General features: G+C 45.9%; 1 protein-coding gene across 1 annotated transcript in view; it reads right to left on the bottom strand.

The window, feature by feature from the left end:
- The window catches only part of CACNG2 (calcium voltage-gated channel auxiliary subunit gamma 2), a 120,305-nt gene extending 113,173 nt beyond the window's left edge, over positions 1-7,132 (bottom strand). The window contains exon 1 of the mRNA XM_007165673.2: positions 6,655-7,132. Within this exon, the coding sequence (XP_007165735.1) occupies positions 6,655-6,865 (211 nt within the window). The 5' untranslated portion in view covers positions 6,866-7,132. The remainder of the gene's footprint in view (positions 1-6,654) is intronic.
- Positions 7,133-24,241: the final 17,109 nt, after the last annotated feature.

The raw sequence follows: 24,241 nt of genomic DNA, 5'->3' as shown, positions 1-24,241 counted from the left end.
ATCTCACCTCTTCAGGGGAGACTTCTCTGATTAGAACGATCTTAATATCATAAACTCACAGTCTCGTGTGACTCTCCTTGAGAGGACTTGGCATAGTTGTAACTTACTTTACAACTATGTTAAGTGAGAGTCTTTAAAGTAAGGTCTGTCTCTTCCAGAAGGCTCTGAGGGCAGTGACCCTGAAGGGAGTTGCTGCCCACCATGACCCCAACGCTTGGCCCAGCACCTGGCACGTTGCAGGGGCTCATCAAAGATTTAACAAATAAAATAAACGAGTGAAGGAATTGCTTGATCTGTGACTGTAAACTAACCTGGAAACTTAAAATGCATATTTCATCTGAATATGGTTTTTTTTTTGGCCAAAATACTTATAGTCAAGGCTAAAAGGAACCATTGCATTTTTGAACCATTTAAAAATCTCCTGCATTATCAGTCTGGATACATATCTCCTCCTCCCCCACTGACCTGAAAGCAAACACTCATGGGAAACTCTCCCCGAGGATCTTTGTGACAGACGCTCTGGATGATGTGGAGAGAGGAAAGCATGGCCAGTATCTATTTAGAGGATGTTCACCCCCCAGCATTTTCTTCTCAGGCATTTATTTTCTCTCCAAACACTTTCTTATTATCTTTGTTATTGTCCCTTGTGTGTTGAAACATTCTCTCTCCTTCCCTTCTCTCTTCTCTCTGTGTTGAGTTCATTATTTATTTTTTGGAATATCAAAAAAAAAAAAAAAGAAAAAAAAAAGAAAGATGCTTCTGCCACCATTGCTCATGGTGTGTAATTTAAAGAACAATCCTTTGACGATATGAAGGGAACATTATTTCTCAATGCCCACCCTGTAGTGGGCAGTGGTGGTTTGTTCATTTGCCAACAAAGGTGGGTTGACTCTTGCACCATCATAATTGCTGCAGCTACAGCAACGGGCAGAACAAAGACCCCTGCCCTCCTGGGGCTGACAGTCTAGTGGTGCAGACACACAACAAATGGCATGAGTACATTTCATAGTGTGCTAGAAGGTGGGATGTACTCTGTAAAAAAAAATAAAAATAAAACAGAGCCAAGAGGATGTATGAGGGGTACAGGGTAGGGGTTGTTGACTGTAATTTCAAGCCAGGTGATCAGGAAAGAAGGTGGCACTCATCGGTTTAATCCCAACCAATCACCCTGTGAGAAGGTTGTTAGATCTCCTTTTTGTGGAAAGGGAAACTGAGGCTTGGAGAGGTTAAATGACTCGCCCCAAATCGCACAGCTCATAAGGCTGCGGTGCTTGAAGTGAACCCAAGTCTGTGTGGCTGCAAAATTCTTTCAACTGCACCACATACAACAAAGCTGCATCTGAAAATTTCAGTGACTTCAGGGGACATAAATCTGTTATTCTTTGAAAGCTGCTTGCCAACATAAAACTCACGGAGAGTTTACATTGAGGACACTTCCAAAATGAAAGGGCAAACACGAAGAGGCATGTGGTGGGTCCAGCCTGAAGTTCAGTATTTGTTCCCTTGGGCTCGCGGGAGTGAGAAGATTATGGCAGAGTTGTCACCCAGCAAGGTGCAGGCAGCTGGAGGGAGTGGCGTGTAGGGGAGTCAGGTGGGTCAGAACTCAGGTGTCCTGACAAGCTTGGGTTGGGCGCTCAATGGGGACACTCAGTGGGATGCAGACAGAATAGAATCCAGGGCTGGCAGTGAATCTGAACACAAGGCCGCAGAAGGCCAAGGTTCATGCATAGAGCCCTCTGGAGGTTTGCAGGGTGGAAACAAGAGGCCTGGATTCAAGTTCTCCCTCTGCCACCCTCTCTGCCCATGTGGCCTTGGTGTGAGGTGTCACACCTGGCACCTGTAAAGGGAGGGGCAGGAGGGCAGTGTGAATGGGCTGGGATTTGCAGGGCTGGTTCCTCAATAAAGGAATCAAGTTTGTCTTACAAGGTGAGAAGGGCTAGGAAAGCGGGGCCTGGCTGCATGGAAAACTGCTGATCAGAACCTAAGACCTGAGGCAAAGTTCTCGAGGTCCTGGGAACTGGGTGGGGAAGTTTGGTAAAGAATTCTGGGGAAGGTTTTGGGGAAGCTACATAGGGATGGTCCATGATGCCTGCTCTCTGCCCAAAGTGTCTGTTCTGGTGAGTATTAGGATCAGACTAGATTTTGGCATCCTTTAAAAGCTGAAGAGGGAAGAAAATCAGTGGGTTAATTTTTTTCTTCCCCGTAGTGACTGAGTGTACTGATAATTTTTCTTTAGCTAATTAGGAGCTGTGCAACCCAATGACTGACTCCTTTTGAATTTTCTCATTTTACAACAATGAAGTCATGACATTCTTTTAAAGAAGAAATTCCATAACCTATATGGGAAAAGAATCTGAAAAAGAATGGATATATGTGTATGTATAACTGAATTAATTTGCTGTACACCTGAAACTAACACAATATTGTAAATCAACTATACTCCAATATAAAATAAAAAATTAACTTAAAAAAATAAAAAAGAAATTCTGGGAAGAACAAACAAATCATCCTGATTTCCTCACCTCCTTCCCTCTCTCTCTCTCTCTCAATTACTTGCTTGCTGCATGTCCTTATGATCTTTGAATTAATTTCAATAATTTAAGAATTTCTGAATCAATCCATTGATAGATATTTTTTCTGTACCTACTGTGTGCAGAGGACCTAAAGAGAATCAAATTATCTTGGGAATTATGGAGCGATAGGTACACAGTATGAAGGCCCATTAGTAACTTCTAAACTCAGCTCTTCCACACATAAAGGCAAGAGTGTCCGGGAAAGGCGGTTGGCATTTCTAAAATAAAAGATATGTACTTTCCTTCTGCAGCACAAGAGAGCCATGGGTGAACCCAGCGTGGGGCACTGGGCACCTTGCAGGCCAAGCAAAAGCTATGCAATTATGAACTTGGAAAAGATAGTTCAGGAAAACCCAGACACCTCTTACTCAAAGAGAACAGGGATGGAGAATGGATGGCAGAGCCCCTGTGAGTAAGCAAGTTGTGGAGGAGAAGAGAGGAAAAGCCAGGAAGAAGAGGAGCTCAGAAATTCAGCAGAGGGATTTGAACAATCTGGACAGAGAGAAAGATTTTTGCTCTGCCTCACAGCAAGGAAAAGGGCGAGAGAGGGAGAGAGAAGGGAGGGTGCGTTTCTGCTATGGGCCACGTTGTACTGCTGCTGGCTCCTCCTCTGCAGGGCTGGGAATCCTCTGGGGGAGACATGGAGCCCAGACAGAGGGGAGGAAGGTGCAGGAGAGAATAAATACAAGGAGTGAATTTCTTGCTGCCCCTGGAGACGATGATTCCTTTTGGTGACAACAGAGGTTAACGTACTGAACAGCAAGTCACCGCGTGGCCCAGAGACAGCACGCTTGGAACAAGCTGTTTTAGTGTCCTGTTGTAGATTTTATTGAATCCTTCTCTGAAAGGGCCAATTCATCTCTCCATTCGGAGGCTCTTAAAGCAGCTTTCCTGAAAAGTTCAAGAACTTTTCCTATCATCACTTTCCATCTACATGGATCCATGTGCAGACCATCCCCCATGCTCTCAAATCCCACTAAAGACACTAGTCTGCTAGGGGTTTCAAGTTCACACACAGAGACACTACTACTCTTTACTCTGCAGAGGGAGAAAATAAAGGCTGTGATTTCTTCTTGATTCCTCTTGCCTTCCCCCTGTGTCTACCCCTAACAAGTGGTCCTGTTCTCTTCTCATTCCTCAACAGAGGAATTCATTTCAAAAACAGCCATAGAGGCAAAGAAAGGTTTTCTGATTCTTATTTTCATCAAGAAGTGAACAACAACAAAAAAATCATCTCAGGAGATAAAAAGCCCTAATGCAAACCGGAGAGCCAAAGAGATCAGAAGAAGGCAGGGTTGTTTTTCATGTGGAGTCATTAGCAACATCTTGGGGAGAAGATTGGAAATCTGTTCACAACTTTTTGGATACGGGCAGGAAACACAATAAAGGGGTGATGGGAAATCTTTTCTGAGAGTCCAGTTTCTCACAAAAAACACAGGTTGGGGGAACCTGGCAACTTGATTTTCATAAAGGCCAGCCCTATTTTGAATGCTCAATAAAGCAAGCACACGAATGCCCCACAAGAACCATCTTTGTCAACCTGCAGAAATAAGTGCGCTTATAATCTTTGGAAATCAGTGCAGTCTTTGAAAGTATGTGGCTTTAAAACCTTCAAACCACTTCCTAAGTGGCCAAGGCCCAACTTCCTAAGGGGGGGAGTCTGAGGCCTTCAAAACTCCATATGGACAGAGGCTTTGGAAATTAAAGGCCAGGTTGAACTGGGGCCCTGAGTACCCACCCTTCCTGCCTGGGCCTTGGCTACAAGTGGAAAAGGCACAGCAATCCTAAAGCAGCCTGGCTCAGCCTTCCCCCCGACTGCCGGGAGGCCCCAGTCCTGGGGAGAAGAGCCAAACCCACGGCTCCTGTACGAATCACACAATCCTTGGGAAGTGTTGCAATACTAACCCTTTTAGGGATGATTCAGGGAGCGAGGTGTGGGTATGGCTTGGAGAGAAAGCTGAAGGGGGCGGGCAGCACATTTGGGGATGTGGGCACCAAACAGATGGAATTTTAATGAAAATACTTAAGCCTTTTAACGCATAAGTGATCCAAAGCCACTGTCTAGTCCTCTTCCCTTCAGGGAATTAGAAAATGTTTAAAAGATCATGGTATTAAGAATTTGCACATAAAACCCTGATAAAGTATATTTATACCAACTCACCAATTTCTGGGAATATTTCTCCTAAAATCATGTCCTGTCTTCCGTCTAATCTCTTGGCTGCATATCTTCATCCATCTAACTAAAATCCAAGGAAGGCAAATTGCTACTGTGGTCATTTCCCTAAAGCAACCCTCATTCACTTTGCTTTCCTTCTCTTTTGGGATAAAAGCATGCCATAAATGTTTAATTAAATGGAAGTCTTTCCACTGTTAGTGAGTAGCTGCATGAAAGCCTCTTCATTTTTTTAAAGCAGGGGTGTGTTTAAAACAGTGCCTATTAATTTCCCGATATTGATTCTCCAGCTGGGGAAGAGCATATAGTATTCAGCATAGAGCTCCGCTGCAGACTATGTTCAAGGCAGCGGTTTGGATTGAGAAAGGGCACCAAATGCAGTATGCGTCAAATAGACCATCGCTCAATGAAGTCACTTAGCTATTCAAAACATGTTCAGCCATCACTCAACCACTCGCACCAAGATTGTTGTGGGGGTGGGCATGGAATTGGTGCTCTTTCCCAGACATAAACATTTCCCAAAGAGCAGCTTTTGCTCAGTTTGGGTTAGACTCTGGGGCCCCATCAGTTCTCCCTCTCCCTGTCTGTTTCCTTCTCTTCTCCCCCATCTCCTGGCTTCAACTCCCTGCATCACCATCCCATGTTGAGCTTAACAAACAATCCTGCAGTCCCCGCTTCCTGACGCTGTCTCAAACGGCCTCCGTATTGGTTCATATCAGAAGCAAAGCACATAAGCTTTTCTTTCCACCCAGAAACATGTATCTCTCTGTGCATGTCTTCCTATGGGTGGCTGTAGCTTGTCCACACAGACATAGGTAGCTGCTCAAATGCAGCCCCTCATATTAAAGTCTGTTGCTAAATGCAGGTTGTATGACCTGCAGGAGTTTTTCTCCCCTGTGTTTATTAATGTGTCTCAAAGCACATGCTTTCATCCGTACCCTGATCTTCCAGCCTTTCCACCGTGGGGACCGCTTTGCCCACAGCACATGCACAGGCACACGTGTCCCAATGACCCTGCAAGATCAAGGCAAACCGCTGACACCCCTGACCCACTGCTCTCTCCTGTACCCCCTCAACCTCCCCATGCCCTCGTCTCCCTCCCAGTCTCCCTGCACAATGTCTGATTCCCAAGCTGGCTGCAATGCTGATTCTACATGCTTCTGGATAATAGACATGTCACTCTGAGTGGAAGTGAATTGGTTCTCAGCCTGACCTGCAAGTGAATTGCTGTTTATTAGAACTTGGGTCTGTCTCCTGTGAGAGACGTACGTGTTTTTAGACTTTGTAAACGTTAAAACACACATACACACACAGCCAGTCGCCTCGAACAATATGTGTGGCTCATAGACATTACGAAATGCTCTTGAACTCAGCTTGCGATCCTGGAATAATTAGGATTTACCAAATACGGGTTCTTAGAAAAAACAGATTTTTTTTAAAAAAAGGGGGATTTGCAGATGATGAGGTGTCTGGAACTTTTGGGGAGTAAGGGGAGGAGGAGGGGAAAGGAAGAGCATTTTGGAATTCTTCATTACGAAAAGAGGAGCAGTTATTTTTTACCCCTCATAGATGGCCATACTACATCCAAAGGCAAATCCTAATGATTCCAAAGCAGGTGGAGCACATTTGACTTTTAAAGACAATCTCTTGTTGTTTTCATCATATCATAGATTATTTCAATGAAGAGGTTTGAAGGAAGGGGGGTGGTGGAGGCTTGAGAGTTGACTATGGTTTTTGCTTATTGATTTTCTTTCCTCTGAAACTAACCCAACCAACCTTGATCTGTGGTGGAAGGAGTGAAGTAAGAAAATGGTGGAATGTAAAGGGAACTTATTTGGAGGCGGGTGGGGAGGGGGAGTGAGAAGAGGAGGGAGGGTGGAGAGGGGGAGGAGATGGGAAATCAAATACCTTCCAGGCAGCAGGTTCTCCATAATCCGGAATGGGTCATAACTTCCTCGTTCTTTTTGCTGGTTTCATTCTCACTGACACTTTTGGTCTTGCAAACCCCTCTGGAGTAGAGCCAATAGTCGGTTCCCACAGCTATGGTCATCAGACTGAAGGCAGCGAAAGCACCAACGGTGGTTAAAAGCATTTGAACACCTCGATCAAACAGCCCCATAATTCTTCATTATATAAACACCCAACCGACTTCTGGTTCTCGGGAGAGTGTGTGTGAGGGTGCGAGTACTAAAGCAAAAAAATAAAAAGAATTCCACTACTAATATAATGGATATATGTGTTAATAGAGGATATGGAGAGATATAAAAAAAGGGAGGTAAGAAAGCTCACGGAAAAGAGTGTAAATTATAAAGATCACACGGGAAGAGAGGCTTGCCTTTTGAGATCAGAAACTGTTCCAGTTGCAGTGATTAAAAAAAAAAAAAAAAAAAAAGGAAAAAATAAAAAGACACCCCCCACCCCCCCAAAGTGAGATGCCTTAATCTCTTTTCCTAAAATTCTGGTCTCCAGTTTCCATATGTGATAGCTAATTTGGAGAGGGCTTCCACAGTGAACCAGGGATCAGCCGCATTCTCAACACAATCTCTCATGGTCGGGACCTGGACAGTTAGAGATTGTAAAAGCCGAGATGCAACCTTCCGTCTTCGCTCTCGGCTCTGCGGCCTGCGCCATGAAAATCCTTTGCTTCGCCAGTTCTCTTCCTTGGGGGGGATCTCGGGCGTTTTCGTTTCAGACCAGACTTCCCAGTATTCTGTAAGCCCTTGATTTCAGCTGAACAGGTGCGGGGGTCTCGCCTTCCATGGTTGTGCCCCGGCAGCGGCAGCTGCAGCAGCAGGGCGGGCAGGCGCGGCGGCGGCGGCGGCAGGACGAGCAGCGGCGGCGGTTATTGTTGTTGGTGGCGGTGGTAGTGTTGGCGAAGTGGGGGAGGGAGGGGGTTTCTCCCAGAGAATCGAGGCGGGTTTCCCTCCCCCTATCTGCAAAGCTCCTGGAAACAAGGGAGCCGGCGTCTTGCTGCAGGATGGGCCGCCCGCCTGCCCTCTCCCACCCCACTCCCTGCCGGCTCGGCCCCCGGCGGAGGCGCTCCCACCTACTGCATTACCGGGTGGTGCTGAACTGGACAGCTCCCTGCGCTGCCCGCTTCGCGCGCTCCCCGGCTCCCCCGGCGGCCCGCCAGGAGGGGGGCGCGGGCCAGAGTCCTCCCTTCCCTCGGGGGCAGCAAGGCCGGGGCAGAGCGGGGGCTGCCTTTCCTCTTTTTACCCCTCTCCCAGATCCTGAAATGAGCTCTCTCCTGGGCTCCCGGAGCTTAGAGGAAGGCGTAGCTAGAGATAGCTCCGCTCCCTCTCCCTTTCCCTCTCCCTCTCTCTCTCTCTCACACTCTCTCCCCTTCCCTTCCCCCTCGGTGTTTCTTCCAGCTCAGCCTCCTTCTCATTCCATCTCTACGTGCCCAGAGCTTCAAATACAACCCTCCCATCACAATCAGACGGGCACAAAACTTCAACCAGCCGTTTCTTTGCCTGGAAGCCCTGAAAATATAACCTGGACGGGTAATTACAAACACGGTCTCTATGTGTTTTTTAAATCATCTTTTGCACTTTGCTGTTTGGGGGATCTGTTTTATTTTGTTGGCACGTTAGCTGTTCTCCTTTTGGTAGTTTCTCTCTGTCTCTGTCTCTTTCTAGCTAACAGGGTGTGTGTGTATGTGTGTCTCTGTAGTTTTCCGTGAAATCCCAAATCTTGCTCCTACAAGCAGACATTTTGGAAAAAGTATTCATGGAAAAGGGTGCAAAAGGGTGACTGGAGGCTGGGGCTTGGGCGATGATTTTCATCTCAAGGATAAACATGTTTGCAGGGGAAGTGGGTGAAATGTGAATCCTTCTAAGTTTCCCATGTCATTTGCGAACTGGATGGGAAGAGATAAAAATCTCCCTGCTGTGAATAAGGAAACACATCATAACTCTCCCCTTTTCCTCAGCAGAATGGTTATCTTGTGTTAATTACAGCGTCACCTCTTGTTTCTATATGTGCAACTTTTCCTTAATATGACCCCTGGAAAAAGAATCCCATCAGATTCCTGCTGCTACTGATTATATTTCCCTCTGATCAGTTTCCTAGTTGGTGAGGGAGAGCACATGCGACATGATGTAGGTGCACTGTTTTTAATTTTGGGTGGGGGGAGGAGCCTAGAGAGAGGTGTAAGTCTGATGGGTCAGTTGGGGGTTAGAGATGTTTCAATTTCATAGCTCAACTATTCTATACTTTCTTCTTTCTTCTTCCATTTTTGTCTGGAGATAATTTGCTTGACAATTTCTTAGTGATCTGGTGATTACCAAAGAGTATATAAAAGATGACTGAATTCAAAACAGACTTTCTTTGGTATTGCCTAATGTCTTTTCCTTAGCTCAGAGTTGGTCTGAAGGTATGGCCAATACTTTTTTTTTTTTTTTGGTGTAGAAAAACTGTTTCTCCATCCTCCACGAGACTTCCTTCTCTCGCTCTCTTTTCCCTGCTCAGAAAGGAAGGACTCCTGTGAGGGGTAATCGCTCTGCTCCTGGCACCTTGGAGAGGGTCCTGGTGTCTGGAGAACATGACCAAGATTACAGCAACTTCTGCTAAGGTACCTTTAGGGTATATATAGCAAGAGCTACTTTTGCGGACTGAGGATTTCTCCTCTTTGGTTTCTTGTCCTTTGAGGATGGGGATGGGAATTGGGATGGAGAGGCACTGATATGCTGATCTCACTCAGCAGGGAGCCTAGCAAGTTCAGCCAGGGGTTCAGATGAGTGATTTTCTTGGCTCCCTTCCTTGAGAAAAAAGTGAGGGGCAAGCAGGAAGCCTTCTTAAACGGGCCTTTTGGGGGGAGTGGAGAGAAGTTTGGGCGCAGTCACATGAGCCTGAGAAGCTTGCTCTCACTTACTCCTGTCACCTTGGTTGCCTTTGACCTGTCCAAGAAGTCCTTTCAGACTGGAGAGAGAACCCTCCTTATTCCCCCATCCCTTTCAGACCAACCCCTGAATCTTTTGCTCTAACAGAATCAGTAACAGAGGCTCAAAAGCTTCTGTTTGACTGCAGAAGCAGCTAACATCTTAGCCACTGACAGTGGCTGCAGCTTTAGCAGCATTTGATTAATCTTCTAGCCAGATAATCATTGAGTAAAGGAAAGTGGGTGAGGGGACACGTAACAGCTTTAGGTTGATGGTGTGGAGAGAACAGACACTTCTGGAGACAGAACAGGCCTGGGGGCACAGCTTGCCTCTGTGCTACTTGGTAACTGCAGGATTCAAACAAGTCGGCTTCCTAGAGCCTCAGTTTCACCACATGTAAAATGAGCACATAGTACTGCCTCTCCCTTTCTGAAGTTGTCCCCAGTTACTCCCTGCTTTTCACAGCTGCCACCCTGCTCAGATTCTACCATCCCATTTGTAGCACTTTATTTTGTGCCTGTATCAGCTCTCTCACTGACCTGTGAGCCCTTTGAGGTCAATAGCTGTGTCTTGTTCACCATTGTATCTTTGGGACCTAGTGCAGGGCTTGATACATAATAGATACTTGATAAATAAAGGCTGAGTGATTCTAGTGAGTTTTAAATGGTGTACCTGGCACATAGTAGGCACTCAGTAAATGTGGCTTGCCTCTCATTTCTTCTCCCCCCATTTACATCCAGATTGGTTTCCAGCCTCTTCTTCCATCTAACTCATGTACCACTCCCATTCCCCCTCCCCAGCCTAGCTCTACTCCTGCGGTCCCTTCTGCAGACCAGGCAAGGCTACCTGGGAAGACCTGGCTTGGTGCAAACCACATTAGATGCTTTGGATCCACCAGGCACACATACTTAGCAGCTGCTGAATGGATGCTCTTAGGGGAGCAGCTTTGTGAGCCTGCAGTTGGTGACTTGGTAAGGGCTTAGAGGAAATTAGCTGAAATGCCACAGGCCTATTTTGAGCTCCTTCTTTGATGGAGTGGAAATAACATGGGATTTGGGCACAGCAGACCTGGCCTTGAAGCACAAGGCTGCCATTTCCTCATTGTATGACCTTGGGCAGTCACTTAACCTCTCTGGAAATCTCCCTTCATCTGTCAGGAGGGCCACTGGCAGAAGCCTTACAGTGTGATTGTCAGTGTTATGTGTAAATAACCATGACAATAGCTAACATGCCAGGCACTGATCTAGGCTGAGTCCCACAACAATCCTATGAGGGAGGAACCATTTTACAGATGAGGAACCTGAGTCACATAATGGTTTAAACATCTAGCCTAAGGTTGTGAGTGACAGTGAGTGAGTGGCAGAGCTCTAGCCCAGAAGCCCAGCAAACAGCCCTAGGTCTTAACCTCTGTGCCTTGACCCAAGATATAAGCTTTCTGAATAAGGATATTACACCAAGGCTATTTGCTTCTCATCCACAGATTTGGCAAGGATTTAAGGGAGTAACTTCTAGGTGTCACATATTTTCACACAGATTCTTTTCTTTTTTTAAAACATCTTTATTGGAGTATAATTGCTTTACAATGGTGTGTTAGTTTCTGCTTTATAACAAAGTGAATCAGGTACACATATACATATGTCCCCATACGCCTTCCCTCTTGCGTCTCCCTCCCTCCCACCCTCCCTATCCCACCCCTCTAGGTGGTCGCAAAGCACCGAGCTGATCTCCCTGTGCTATGTGGCTGCTTCCCACTAGCGATTTATTTTACGTTTGGTAGGGTATATATGTCCATGCCATTCTCTCACTTTGTCCCAGCTTACCCTTCCCCCTCCCTGTATCCTCAAGTCCATTCTCTAGTAGGTCTGTGTCTTTATTCCCATCTTGCCCCTAGGTTCTTCATGACCATTTTTTTTTTTTTTAGATTCCATATATATGTGTTAGCATGTGGTATTTGTTTTTCTCTTTCTGACTTACTTCACTTTGTATGACAGACTCTAGGTCTATCCACCTCACTACAAATAATTCAATCTTGTTTCTATTTATGGATGAGTAATATTCCATTGTATATATGTGCCACATCGTCTTTATCCATTCATCTGTCGATGGACACTTAGGTTGCTTCCATGTCCTGGCTATTGTAAATAGAGCTGCAATGAACATTTTGGTACATGACTCTTTTTGAATTATGGTTTTCTCAGGGTATGTGCCCAGTAGTGGGATTGCTGGGTCGTATGGAAGTTCTATTTTTAGTTTTTTAAGGAACCTCCATACTGTTCTCCACAGTGGCTGTATCAATTTACATTCCCACCAACAGTGCAAGAGAGTTCACTTTTCTCCACACCCTCTCCAGCATTTACTGTTTGTAGATTTTTTGATGATGGCCATTCTGACCGGTGTGAGATGATATCTCATTGTAGTTTTGATTTGCATTTCTTTAATGATTAATGATGTTGAGCATTCTTTCATGTGTTTGTTGGCAATCTGTATATCTTCTTTGGAGAAATGTCTGTTTAGGTCTTCAGCCCATTTTTGGATTGGGTTGTTTGTTTTTCTGATATTGAGCTGCATGAGCTGCTTGTAAATTTTGGAGATTAATCCTTTGTCAGTTGCTTCATTTGCAAATATTTTCTCCCATCCTGAGGGTTGTCTTTTCGTCCTGTTTATGGTTTCCTTTGCTGTGCAAAAGCTTTTAAGTTTCATTAGGTCCCATTTGTTTATTTTTGTTTTTATTTCCATTTCTCTCGGAGGTGGGTCAAAAAGGATCTTGCGGTGATTTATGTCATAGAGTGTTCTGCCTATGTTTTCCTCTAAGAGTTTTACAGTGTCTGGCCTTACATTTAGGTCTCCAATCCATTTTGAGTTTATTTTTGTGTATGGTGTTAGGGAGTGTTCTAATTTCATCCTTTTACATGTAGCTGTCCAGTTTTCCCAGCACCACTTATTGAAGAGGCTGTCTTTTCTCCACTGTATATTCTTGCCTCCTTTATCAAAGATAAGATGACCATATGTGCGTGGGTTTATCTCTGGGCTTTCTATCCTGTTCCATTGATCAATATTTCTGTTTTTGTGCCAGTACCATAGTGTCTTGATTACTGTAGCTTTGTAGTATAGTCTGAAGTCAGGGAGCCTGATTCGTCCAGCTCCATTTTTCTTTCTCAAGATTGCTTTGGCTGTTCAGGGTCTTTTGTGTTTCCATACAAATTGTCACACAGGTTCTTACACTTACCATTCCAACAACACTGCAAATGCATATTACTATCTTATCCTATAGGTGAGGAAACAGAGGGTCAGAGAGGTCATAAGTCAAGTCCCAAGATCATATATCAAGTTAGGCGGAACAGCAGAGATTTGAACATTTTGCATTGCTTCAAGTTCTACTAGATCCAAGTTTCATAGTTTATTCATTTGTTCATCTATTCGTTCAACAAATCAAGCACCTACTATGTGTCAGGTTCACATAGTAGATTTCCTGGGGATGTTGAGTAGGACAAACATGGTCCCTTCCTCCAAGGACCTGAAGACAAGCAGAAGGAGGAGACAGGTGAGGAAGAGCCACATTAAAGTGAGGAGAATGTTAGGTGAGGGATGCTGTAGGGCCATGGATCAGGGAGACTAAACCCAACCTAGGGTGTGAGGGACATCCTCCTGGAGGACAGGACATTTAAACTAAGATTAACTCAGAGTCAGCTAGGCTAAGATGGGGGTGGGAGGGTGGAGGGGAGCTGAGAAGAGGAAGGGCATTCCAGACTGAGGGAACAGCCTGTGCAAAGGTGCAGAAGTGTGCACAGGAGGGAAAAGAGGATTGGCCAGTTTTAGGGAAAAGATGCTAAGCAATTTAAAGATAATGAGGGGGTGACTTCCCTGGTGGTCCAGTGGTAAAGAATCCATCTTCCAGTGCAGGGGACACGGGTTCAATCCCTAGTCAGGGAACTAAGATCCCACATGCCGCAGGGCAACTAAGCCCGCGTGCCACAACTACTGAGCTCGCGCGCCTCAATGAGAGAACCAACGTGCCGCAAACTACAGAGCCCATGCGCCACAACTAGAGAGAGAGGGAAAAAAACCAAAAACCAAAACCCAAAAAAACGCACCACAACTAGAGAGAAGCCCAAGCACCGCAATGAAGAGACTGCTCGCCATGACGAAAGATCCCGCGTGCCACAACTAAGACCTGATGCAGCCAAAAGAATAAGGAAAATAAATAAATAAATAATAAATAAATATAAAAAAATAAAGATAATGATGGGGAATGTTTTAGGCTAAGAGCCTGGAGGCCATGGAAGGGAGGCTGAAGCATAAGAAGCCACCTGGAGGAGGCTGGTGGGATAGGAAGTGTGAGAAGCAACCCTGGAGTCATGGAGACAGTATGGCAGCTATGGCTGGGATGCAAGCGCGAGACAATGGTGGGCTAGACCAGTATGTGGCAATGGGGATGGAAAGAAATTGAGGGACTTGGAGTATTGGGGAGAAAACTGATGAATATTGGTGTCCATGGCTGAGATGCGTCGCTCTGAGGAAGAAGCAGGTTGGAGCATGAGTGGGCTGCGGGGAGCAGGGGAAACTGACGATTCTGCTTTGGCCACGTGCACAGTTTTGTTCCGTGCTACTGCCTCTTCACTCCCTGCTCCCGTTCTATGTCTTCTCAGCATGTGAATGAATTAATCGGGAATGGCAATCATTCATTCAATTACATTCTATGCTCGCTAGAATGAAGCCTCACGAAGGCAGGGATTTTGGTCTGCTGTGTTCTCTTATTTCCAACACTTAGAACAGTGCCTAGCACAGAGCGGGCACCCTGTACAAACAAACTACTTTGTGGATATAAAAATCCAAATGCATGCCTGCTCTGTGCCAGGCAATGTGCTAAGGTGCTAGGGAGGCAAATGAGATGAAAATACCCAAATCAGGGAGATCACCAAGCAGACAGCTAATTCCAAGGCACTGCGACCCAGGCCCAGGAAGATCTGGGGTGTCCGGCATTCCCTTCTGTGTGCTCCTACAGCTCCCCTTCTCCCCTTGTGGCACTTCTCTCTGGGTTTGGAATTTCTGTTTAATGGCTGGCACATAGTGGGTCCATAGTACACATTTGAGGAATAAATGAACAAAATGAAGACATGTGCTGTGAAAGCCCAGGGCAAGAAGCATTTATTGCTGTCTTGGAGTGTCCCAGAAGGCTTTGGTGACAAGCTCACCCTCAAAGACCAGGAGAAAAGCTCACAACTGGTCAAGGAAGAGAGGAGGGCATTGCAAGCAGGGGAACAGCACGTGCAAATGCAGAGACCTGAAGTCGGATGAGGAATCTCAGGGAGGCTGGAATGACTGATGGGGATGGACAGGGAGGCTGGGGCTGAATCCAGAGAAAATGCTGTGCGTGGGGTAACGAGCCATCCATGGGCATCACCGTCCTTGCCTGGCAGGAGCGATGAAGTGGGAAGAGAACAGGCCGTGGAGTCAGATGGACCTGGGTTTGAATCCCAGCTCTGCTGCTTACTCTCTGTGTGACCCTGGGCTGGGATTTATCCCTTCTGAGCTTCCTCATCTGTAAATGGGGTGATAGGTGTCTCAGTTGTTCTCACCTGAAGCAAGTCCTTTGCACTCGCTGTTCCCTCTGTTGGATGCTGTCCTCCCGGAAGGCTGGACCCCTAGCACATCATTCAAGTCTTAGCTGCAATATCACCCCCAGAGAGGCATTGCTGGTCACACAATTTAAAATGTCACTCTATATGACATTGACCTGTTTTGTTTTCATCACCGTGCTTGTTGCAACTTGACATTCTCTTATTTATTATCTGAAGTCTGTCCCCAGGCGCCCACTTCCCCCGGGATGTCAGAGCACACGTGTGATACTCGAATGATACTCGTTCATTGCAGTATCCCCGATGCCTAGAAAGTGCTTGGAATATTGTAGGTGTTCAGTGAATGGTTTTTGAATGAATGAATAAGGTTAGGGTTGTGGGGATTAAACGAGATATAAGCATTTGGAAAATAGTAGGAGCAGGTGTCTAAAAGCCCCTGGAGCTTGGCAGGTGGGGGTGGGGTTGGGGTGTGGTTGGGAAAGGTGAAGGTGCCCCAAGATGCTATGGGAGGACCGGGAGCAGACAAGAGATAAGGTGGTACCAGAGTCGGACCTGGGAGGCCAGCACTGGCCTGGTTTCCCCACGCTGCTCCTCCTGGGCCTGCTCTGCTCTCTCGTCCGCACATCCAGCCCGCTGTGGATCACCAGAAGCTTCCAGCCTGCCTCGTTGTTCAGCCCCTCGCTGGAGCATCTGCTGCAGAGATGCCCTGATGGGGGTGTCAGGCTCTGGGATGGGGAGGAAAGGAGATGCTAGGAGACAGCAGGCAGGTTTTACTCCTTGCAGAGCTGAGAGCAGTCGAGGAAAACTCAGGGAGTCCCCGGTGTCTGATGCTGGAGGGGCTGGGAGAGTGGAGCAGGGCTGCATGTTTAGTTCTGAGCCTGGTGAGAACCGGAAGCTGAAAATCCATGCGTAGAGGTGCCCGTGACAAGAATTCCCACAGAGAAGTAGCTTTCCCACTGGGACTTCTACCCCCAGTCTGAGCTCTGAATCAGTCCGATGCTTCTTCCCCACCACCTCCCACCTCTGGGGTTAGTGTGGGATTTCACCAGGAACTGAGCTACTGCAAAGAAAATTATGATAGAAAATGGATAATAAAGTAATAGAGTAAAATACAGCGGTCACATAAAGATGCAGAGGAGAAGCAAGAAACAGAATGCTAAAGGGCAGGGAGAAAAGGTGATTTCCAGTGACTTTTAGGGGAGAAGGAATCCAACGGGGGATGGAGAAAATGAGAGGAAGGTAGTGCACTTGGGTGAGTAAGTTTGGGAGGAGACAGAGAATGGGTCTTGAATGGCCTACTTGACCAGGCTCAGCCACCTCTTAGCCTCTCCTCTTCCATGCTCTCCCTTCTTACCTCTGTCTCCTGCAGTCAGACTCCTATTCTGGATCCCGTGGCCCCACGCCTACCCCAGCGCCTTTACATAACACTTCCTCTGCCTGGGATGCTCATCTCCTGGCAGCTGGCTCAATCCTTTATTCCCACAGCAGTCTGCTCAACTGACCACCTGATATAAAAGCCCACCTGCCCCTCTTCCATCATCCTATTTCCTTACCTGTATAATTTCTCTCCTTAACCCTTTGCAGCACCTCTCACCTCACATATGTATTTATTTTCTTATTTATAGTGTAAGGGTAGGGGCTTGGTTGTGTTGCTATTATATTCCCTGCCTCTCACATGGGGTCTGGCACATAGTAGGTGCTCACCAAATATGTGTGGACTGCACAGTAAAAACCCCTGGGTCAGTAGGGAGCAACATGGATGCTCAAGCAGGCAAGAGGAGGAAGGAAATGGGGACCATCTGATTGGGACATCCTGGGAGAGTTGGCCTGGAACTCTGCACAGGGTTGTTGACAATATCTTCAGAAGAAGATGCTGGAGGTTTCTGAGAAGAATAGGGGGCGTTTCAGAGGTTTCTGGGAGATGTGGAAGCTGGGGAGGTGACCAGTAGGAAAGAAAAGGGAGGGCACTCCTCTCCATGTGGATTTCAGGCAGATGGAGAAGGAGGCGTTGCTGAGGTGGCAGGGCTGGGCCACAGCGGATCAGGTGCCAGTTCTGCTGCCTCCTAGCAGTGTGGCTTCGGGCAAGTGACCAAACATTCCCAAGTCTCAGACGGCCTGTCTGGAAAATGGGGAAGCATGCTTGCCTCAAGGTGCTGTTCTGATAATGAAATGAAATAAAAAGCATTTGCAGCGCCTCCTCCATAGTAAGCCCTAAATAAATATTAGCGACATGTTGAGCTCCTACTGAGTGTTATGTGCTTTGAATAAACTGCAAAATGAAAAAGATGTGGGCCCTGCTCAGAAACAATCAGCAGAGTGGAGAGAGGCCTGTAAGTGGAGGGAGGGCAGGGAATGCCCTCCGGGTATTCTGCAAGGGCTTCCAGGAGGTGGTGACAGCTGAGCTGGGTCTTAAAGGAGAAGCAGAAGACAAGGAGCAGAGAAGACCAGGAAGGGTTTTCTAGGCAGAGGGAACAGTAGATGCAAAGATAGGGGATGTGAACATTCACTCAGCAAAAGTTTGTTGAGCACCTATTATGTGTCAAGACACATCAGTGAACAAAACCGGTGCCACCAGGATCACACATGCACAGGAGGCAGATGTCAAGTCATCGATTACACAATTGATTGTTTAATTGCAATCACAGTGAACTTCTGGGAGCTACAGGTAATTCTGTTTGGCCAACGTGCCCGGAGGAACTGGCAGAGATCAGGCTGGAAAGGGAGGTGGGGCAGGTCAGGGAGGACCTTGCACCAGGCACAGTACGTACTGTGTGCCAAGCTCTGTGTGATGGATACAAAGATGAACAAAACCAAGTCTGCTATCGGCAGGAACCAAAGACTGAATGTGGAGTGATAAGGGAGGGCCAAGGTGTGACAGGAGCACAGCACGGACAGGGAAGGCAGGGAAGACTTCCTGGAGGAAGTGACCTTTGCCTCTTCAATTGAATAGCAGTCCCAAAGCTCACCATCCTGGCTTTCAGGATCCAGCCTTCCCTACCTTGATGGCTTACAGGGGCATTAGTCGTACCCGAGGGTGGCTCAATAGCAAAGTGTTCTGAGCCTGGCAGAGTTCCTTCTCTAGGCCTGGGATGCAAGTGAAGGAGCTGTTGGCATCATATGGAGGTATAGACCCAAAGACCAGAATGTGGGAAGAACCGACAGGCTGACCATGGGGCCAGGGGCTCTAGCAATCCTGGCTCCACCCCTCCCCCCCAAGCTATGTGAGCTCGGGACAGGTTACTGACCTCTCCATGCCTCCATTTGCTCATCTGTAAAATGGGCATAATGGTGGCTTCATGGGGCTGTCGAAGTCATGAGGACTGAGTTGGGTGGGGGAGTCTCTCCTCTCCTAAGTTTTCATTACAAGTGATTTGTTAATATGTTCTGCTAAGTACACCACCAATTCCATAAATGTGGCTGACCCGGTTCCTTAGGGAAGTGGTCAAAACAGCTGAAGGGGCTCCGGGGCGGGTGGGGAGGGTAGCCAGGTTCTGAGCACCTGCAGGATGGGGCCCAGCACCCTGCCCTGCTTTGGCCAGGCCTGATGACGGTGGACGATGGCCCTGTCTACTGACCCCTGATGGGTTCTGCAAGGTGCCGAATTCCTCTTCCCCTAAAATAGGTTCCTCTTCAACAACCCGTGGGTGCCTGAATACCCCCTCAGGGGCAGTTGGAGTCTCTTGCACTTTTGTGGGCTGTCTATGATCCAAGCCTAGTAACTCACTGGGCACCAGCCGGTCAGCCCACCCCAAGGGCCTGCTTGGAATTCACTGTCTCCCAGGTGGATGTGGGGCTTCCGAAGGCCTGGGTGGAGCCCTGCCCCCAGACCCAGCCAGGCTTGGTGCCCTAACTGGGCTTCCTCAATCTCCTTCCTTGGGTCTCGCCCTCCTGTGCCTCAAATGTTGTTTCGTGTGTTTCCTGATAAGCCCTGAGTTCTGAGAGGCTGGGTCCTTGTCCCTCGTGCTCCTCGTCGTGTCCTTTGCATCTTGCCCAGAGTTGGGCACAGAACAGGCCCTCGATACATGTTCATTGCTAAATGGGCTGGGGTGAGCGGAAGGAGAGGGAAGAGGAGAAAAAGTCATAATATTTTCTTTAATGATGGGACTCCTGTTGACTACCCACTCCCCGTGACATTTGCAGGTAGCTTTCACATCGTCTGAACTCAGGTAATCCTCCCAGCCAGCCCTCGAGGGACGTTCTGTCGTGGCTCTCATTTCACAGATGGAGAACCCAAGGCACAGAGAGATTAAGCACTCTGCCCCAGGCTACACAGCTCATAAGGGACAAAGTCGATTCCAGCCCTGAGGCTCTCATGCTCTAGAGTCCCATATTTGCAGATTGCCTATCGTGTGCCAGGGCCCTTTCTCCTTTAATGCTGCAGAAACCTTGGGGAAATGGAGGCTCAGGGAGGTTAAGCATGCCAAGCCAAACAGCCAGCAAACAGCAGGTTCACAGTTTGCACACAGCTCTGCCTGCCTGCACAGCCTCAGCCAGCAGGTAATCAGGACCCCAGAGTGGGGAGAGTGTCTGTGGGTCAGCTGCCTTCTCCCTTCTGCTTGAGACTCAGTGACAAATAGATAACTACTGAGCTCTTGTCTTCTTTCTGTTCCCACAGTGGGCTTCGGGGCTCACACCTAGGCCCGCCTCCTCCACTAAGGGGATTATATTTAGCTGTGGAAGCCAAACTGAATGGTTAGTGGAAAGAATGTGGAGTCTGGAGTGAGAAGACTGCGTTAGAGTCCCAGAGACCCTGGGGAAGGTGCTTCGCCCCCGGAGCATCAATTTCTTCATCTGGGAAATGGGAAAACTAATATTGATGCCCTCAGTAGAGTATGGGTTAATTTATATTGCGCACCCAGGACTGTGTGGTACATAGATACTCAGGAAAGGTGTGAGGTTGTAGCATCTCCCTGCTTAGAACCTGTAATGGAATCTACACGCGGTTTGTGAGACCTGGCCCTGGGTCCTCCAATCTCACCCATTGTTTCACCCTCCCCGACTCCTCTGTCCTGCTCTCCCCATCTCCACATACACACTGTTCCCGCCACACTCCTTTTCTTTCTCTGGACAAGCCATGCTCTCTTGTGCTATCCATTCTCCCATGTTTTCCTCTGTGTTTCTACGTAGATCTACCTGGAGATAATCTGCAAAAGGGCATAACTGGGATAAAGCAGAACATACCAGCTCTCTTTCAGACCTTCTTTTTTCTTTTTTTTTTAGATTTTTTTTTTTTGATGTGGACCATTTTTAACATCTTTATTGAATTTGTTACAATATTGCTTCTGTTTTATGTTTTGGGTTTTTGGCCACAAGGCACGTGGGATCTTAGCTCCCGACCAGGATTGAACCCACACCCCCTGCATTGGAAGGTGAAGTCTTAACCACTGGACTGCCAGGGAAGTCCCCAGACCTTCTTTTTTTCTCTTTTGCTTGTCTCCCTCCTCCCTGCATAGATCACTCTCCCATCTCCTTCATCTCCATGTTAACAACCTGTGTATTTCTACACGTTCATACAATTGTAAATAAAATATACATGCAGATAACATTCGCATGTAAACACACACCAGCATCTACCCATATGCACATTCACAGGATGGGGTTGGTCATTGTTTTGCAAAGTGGAAATCTAGGAGGCACCCTTTCTTCATTTTGCTTTATCCTTCAAACAACAACACTCATGGGATTCTCTCTGAATCAGCTGCCATAGCTCTAATTCATTTTTTAATGGCAGCATAATATTTCATAGTGAGGAATTACTGTCATTTCTTCATCCAGCCTTCTACTGACAGGCATTCACTTTATTTCTTGGTACTATCCCCCCTTCCACTATAACAGTGCTGCAATAAACATTCTTGTACATACATCCTTTCCAATGGCGTTTTTATTTTGATGGATTAGATCCCCAGGAGTGGGATTGCTCAGTTGAAGGGTATATGTATTTTTGAATTTCAGTTAGTGTTGCCAGTTGGCTTTCCAAAAATGCTGTAATGAGTCACATTTTCTCCAACAATTCATGAGTCTACTCTTTCTCCACATCTACTCCAGCAATAGGTGTTAGTATTATTTCTAGTTTTTGCCAGTTTGATGGGGATAAAATTAAATCTCATAGTTACTTTAATTTCAAGTTCCTCTACAACTAGTGAGCTTGTGCACTTTCCTTGTATTCTCTGGCCATTTGGATTTGCATCATGTCCTGCTTAGTCTTATCCTTTGCTTGACTCCAATCCTCTTCATTCAATTCTTATTAGTTTGTAAGAGCTCTTTGCATATGAGAGATATTTTCTTTGATATCTGTGTTTCAAATAATTTCATAATCAAATTTTTTGTTTTTATATTGACTTTGTGAATGATGTCTGTGGCCATAAAGTAATTTGTGGAGTAAAATGTCTTTCTTTTTAAATATGATTTTTTTTTGTTTTTTTAATACTCGAGACTGCTCTTATCTTTGCATTTTCTTTCAAGATATTTATTATTATTATTATTTGGCTGTTAACTCTTTAATCCATCTGGGGTTTATTTATGTATATAATGTAAAATCAGGTTTCAACTTTCTTATAAAAACTAGCTGTTGTGTAAGTTTCATTAATTAAACCATCACTCCTTTTTCAACTGCACTGAAATGCCATCTCTGCCACATATTGGATTCTCATGGCTATGTTGATCTAGTTCTGATCTTGCTGTTCTGTTCCACTGATCTGTGTATTGCTTCCTTGCCAGCAGCATTTGGATTTGATTATAGAGGCCTTAATATGTTCTGATCTCTAATAAGCCAAGTTCTTCCCCAATATTCTTCTCTTACATACGATCTGGTTATTGCTGTGTCTTCATTCTTCTACATGAACTTTGAAATTATTTTATTCAGTGGTGTCTTAGTCACCACGGGATCTCAGCAACTTAACATGGAGTCAAACATTCAATTGGAGAAAGGAGATATTTGTTGAACATTGTTGCTGTTCTTTTCCTTCCCTAATGTGTCCTATCTCTCTTCCGCCAGGACTAGAAGAGGTATCGAATAGTAATATTCAGACCAAAAGTAGTTAACATGAAAATGTGTACAGAGTGGACAAATATAACTAAACAGAGAAAGCTTCAGAGATATTGAGACACTGGAAGGTTGTCATATTTGAGACCCTTGAAGAGGTAAGTCATTCCTGTATTCAACACCTATTTCTTGAACACCTATTGTATACTAGACCTTATTTTAGGTTTGGGGATATAGTGGTGGCCAAAGCCAAGACAAACTTGATTTTTAAGATGTGACAATGGTATTATGTTCATTATTTTTAAGTGTGATCATGATATTGTGGTTATGCTTAAAATAAAGAGTCCCTGTCTTTTAGAGATAATACTGAAATATTTACAGTTAAAATTATATAAAGTCTAGAGTTTGTTTCTAAATAAGCTAGGGGTGGGAGAAAAGGATGGAAATATAGATGAAACAAGATTGGCTGTGAATTGATAATTATGGAAGCTCAGTGATGGTTTAATAAGGATTTATTATACTATTCTCTCTACTTTTATTTATATTTGAAATATTCCATAATAAAAAGTTTTAAAAATGCATTCAGAACTTATTGTTTTAAGCATTGTTCTAATTGCCTTACATCTATTAATTCTTCAAATCCTCAGAATAGCCTTGTCTTAGATCAGCTTGAGCTGCTATAGCAAAATACCACGAACTGGGTGGCTTAAACAGCAGACATTTATTTCTCACAAATTCAGGAGGCTGGGAAGTTCAAGATCAAGGTGCCGGCAGATTTGGTTGCTGGTGAGAACCCTGTCTTGGAGACAGCCACCTTCTCACTGTGGCCTCACAACACAGAGAAAGAGAGACAGGGTGGGGAGTGGGCTCTGATCTGGGCCAATAAAGATACACACACACACACACACATCATTATTTCATACATCAGGAAGGGCTATGGAAGATATAAAATAGGATTGTAGGGGAGAGAAAGACTGTTAGTGGGAGGAGGTGGGACTGAGGCTACAGGGGGTGGGGACCTCCTTCAGTGAGGATGAAGATGGGGAGGTTGCATGGAGATCTGGGCCAGGTGTTCAAGCAGAGGGACTGGCAAATGCAAAGACTCTGAGATCAAAATAGGTTGGTGGGGGCTGGAGCCCACCCGATGAGGACAAGGGCCGTATAAGCAAAGTGGCGGATCAGATCTTACTGCAGATGGTAGTAAAACAATGTTTATAGGTTCAAACAAAAGAACTAAGATATCTCAGTAAGATCAAAATGATTTATTGGATTTATTAGCTCAATGATCATTTAAATACATTTCCCCACATTTTGCCGTGCTAACTTCATCTATAACAGAGGAATAATTTAATTCCAAAGGCAAATTAACCGCTCTTTGCCTTGTCCCAAAGTCACCCATTTTTGATATTGTTTTGCATAACTTGATTCAATTTTTTTCTGCTCTTGCCACATTTTCTCCAGCTCCTACACACTTTTTTGGATGGCTATGACATTATTATCTTATTATCAGTCACTAACTGGGGAAAATTCACTTTTCCAATTGATCTATGCTGCTTATAAAATGCCTAATCAACCGGGAGCAGAGGAAGCAAGGGGTTAGTGACTTCTGACAGCCAGTGTAGACAGAAAGCTGTGTGTTTTCTGGGGACCAGGGTGGACCAGGCATTGACGACCTCTGATAAGTTGAATTTACCCGTGGTCCAAAGGTCCAAATGTCAGAGGAGCATCCACAATGCAGATTCTCAAAGGCTCAGGTGGTGGTGACTGCTTGCATCAAACTCACGTTGTGTGTGCTTAATATTTTGCGTGATCCCTCCTAGTTTGTATTTGTAGGTATCTGACAATGTTGAGTTCAATGGATTCTGTAGATAAAATGCACCCAAGCACAGTGTTTCCCTTGAAAAATGGCTGGCGATACAAGCACATTTGTAGCGTAGCTTTCACCTACCACAAGAAAAGCGGAGAGGGAAATGGGCAAGGAGCTGTCTGCTGGGGGCTCTGAGGGAATTTTTCCTGGTGTTGGAGGAAAGCATGTTGGAGGAACTTCAGGGGGGATG

The sequence above is a fragment of the Balaenoptera acutorostrata genome, chromosome 11 (assembly GCF_949987535.1).
Source record: "Balaenoptera acutorostrata chromosome 11, mBalAcu1.1, whole genome shotgun sequence".
Classification (NCBI taxonomy): domain Eukaryota; kingdom Metazoa; phylum Chordata; class Mammalia; order Artiodactyla; family Balaenopteridae; genus Balaenoptera; species Balaenoptera acutorostrata.
The sequence above is the reverse complement of the archived record's forward strand: the minus strand, read 5'-3'. Positions and strand labels throughout refer to the sequence as shown.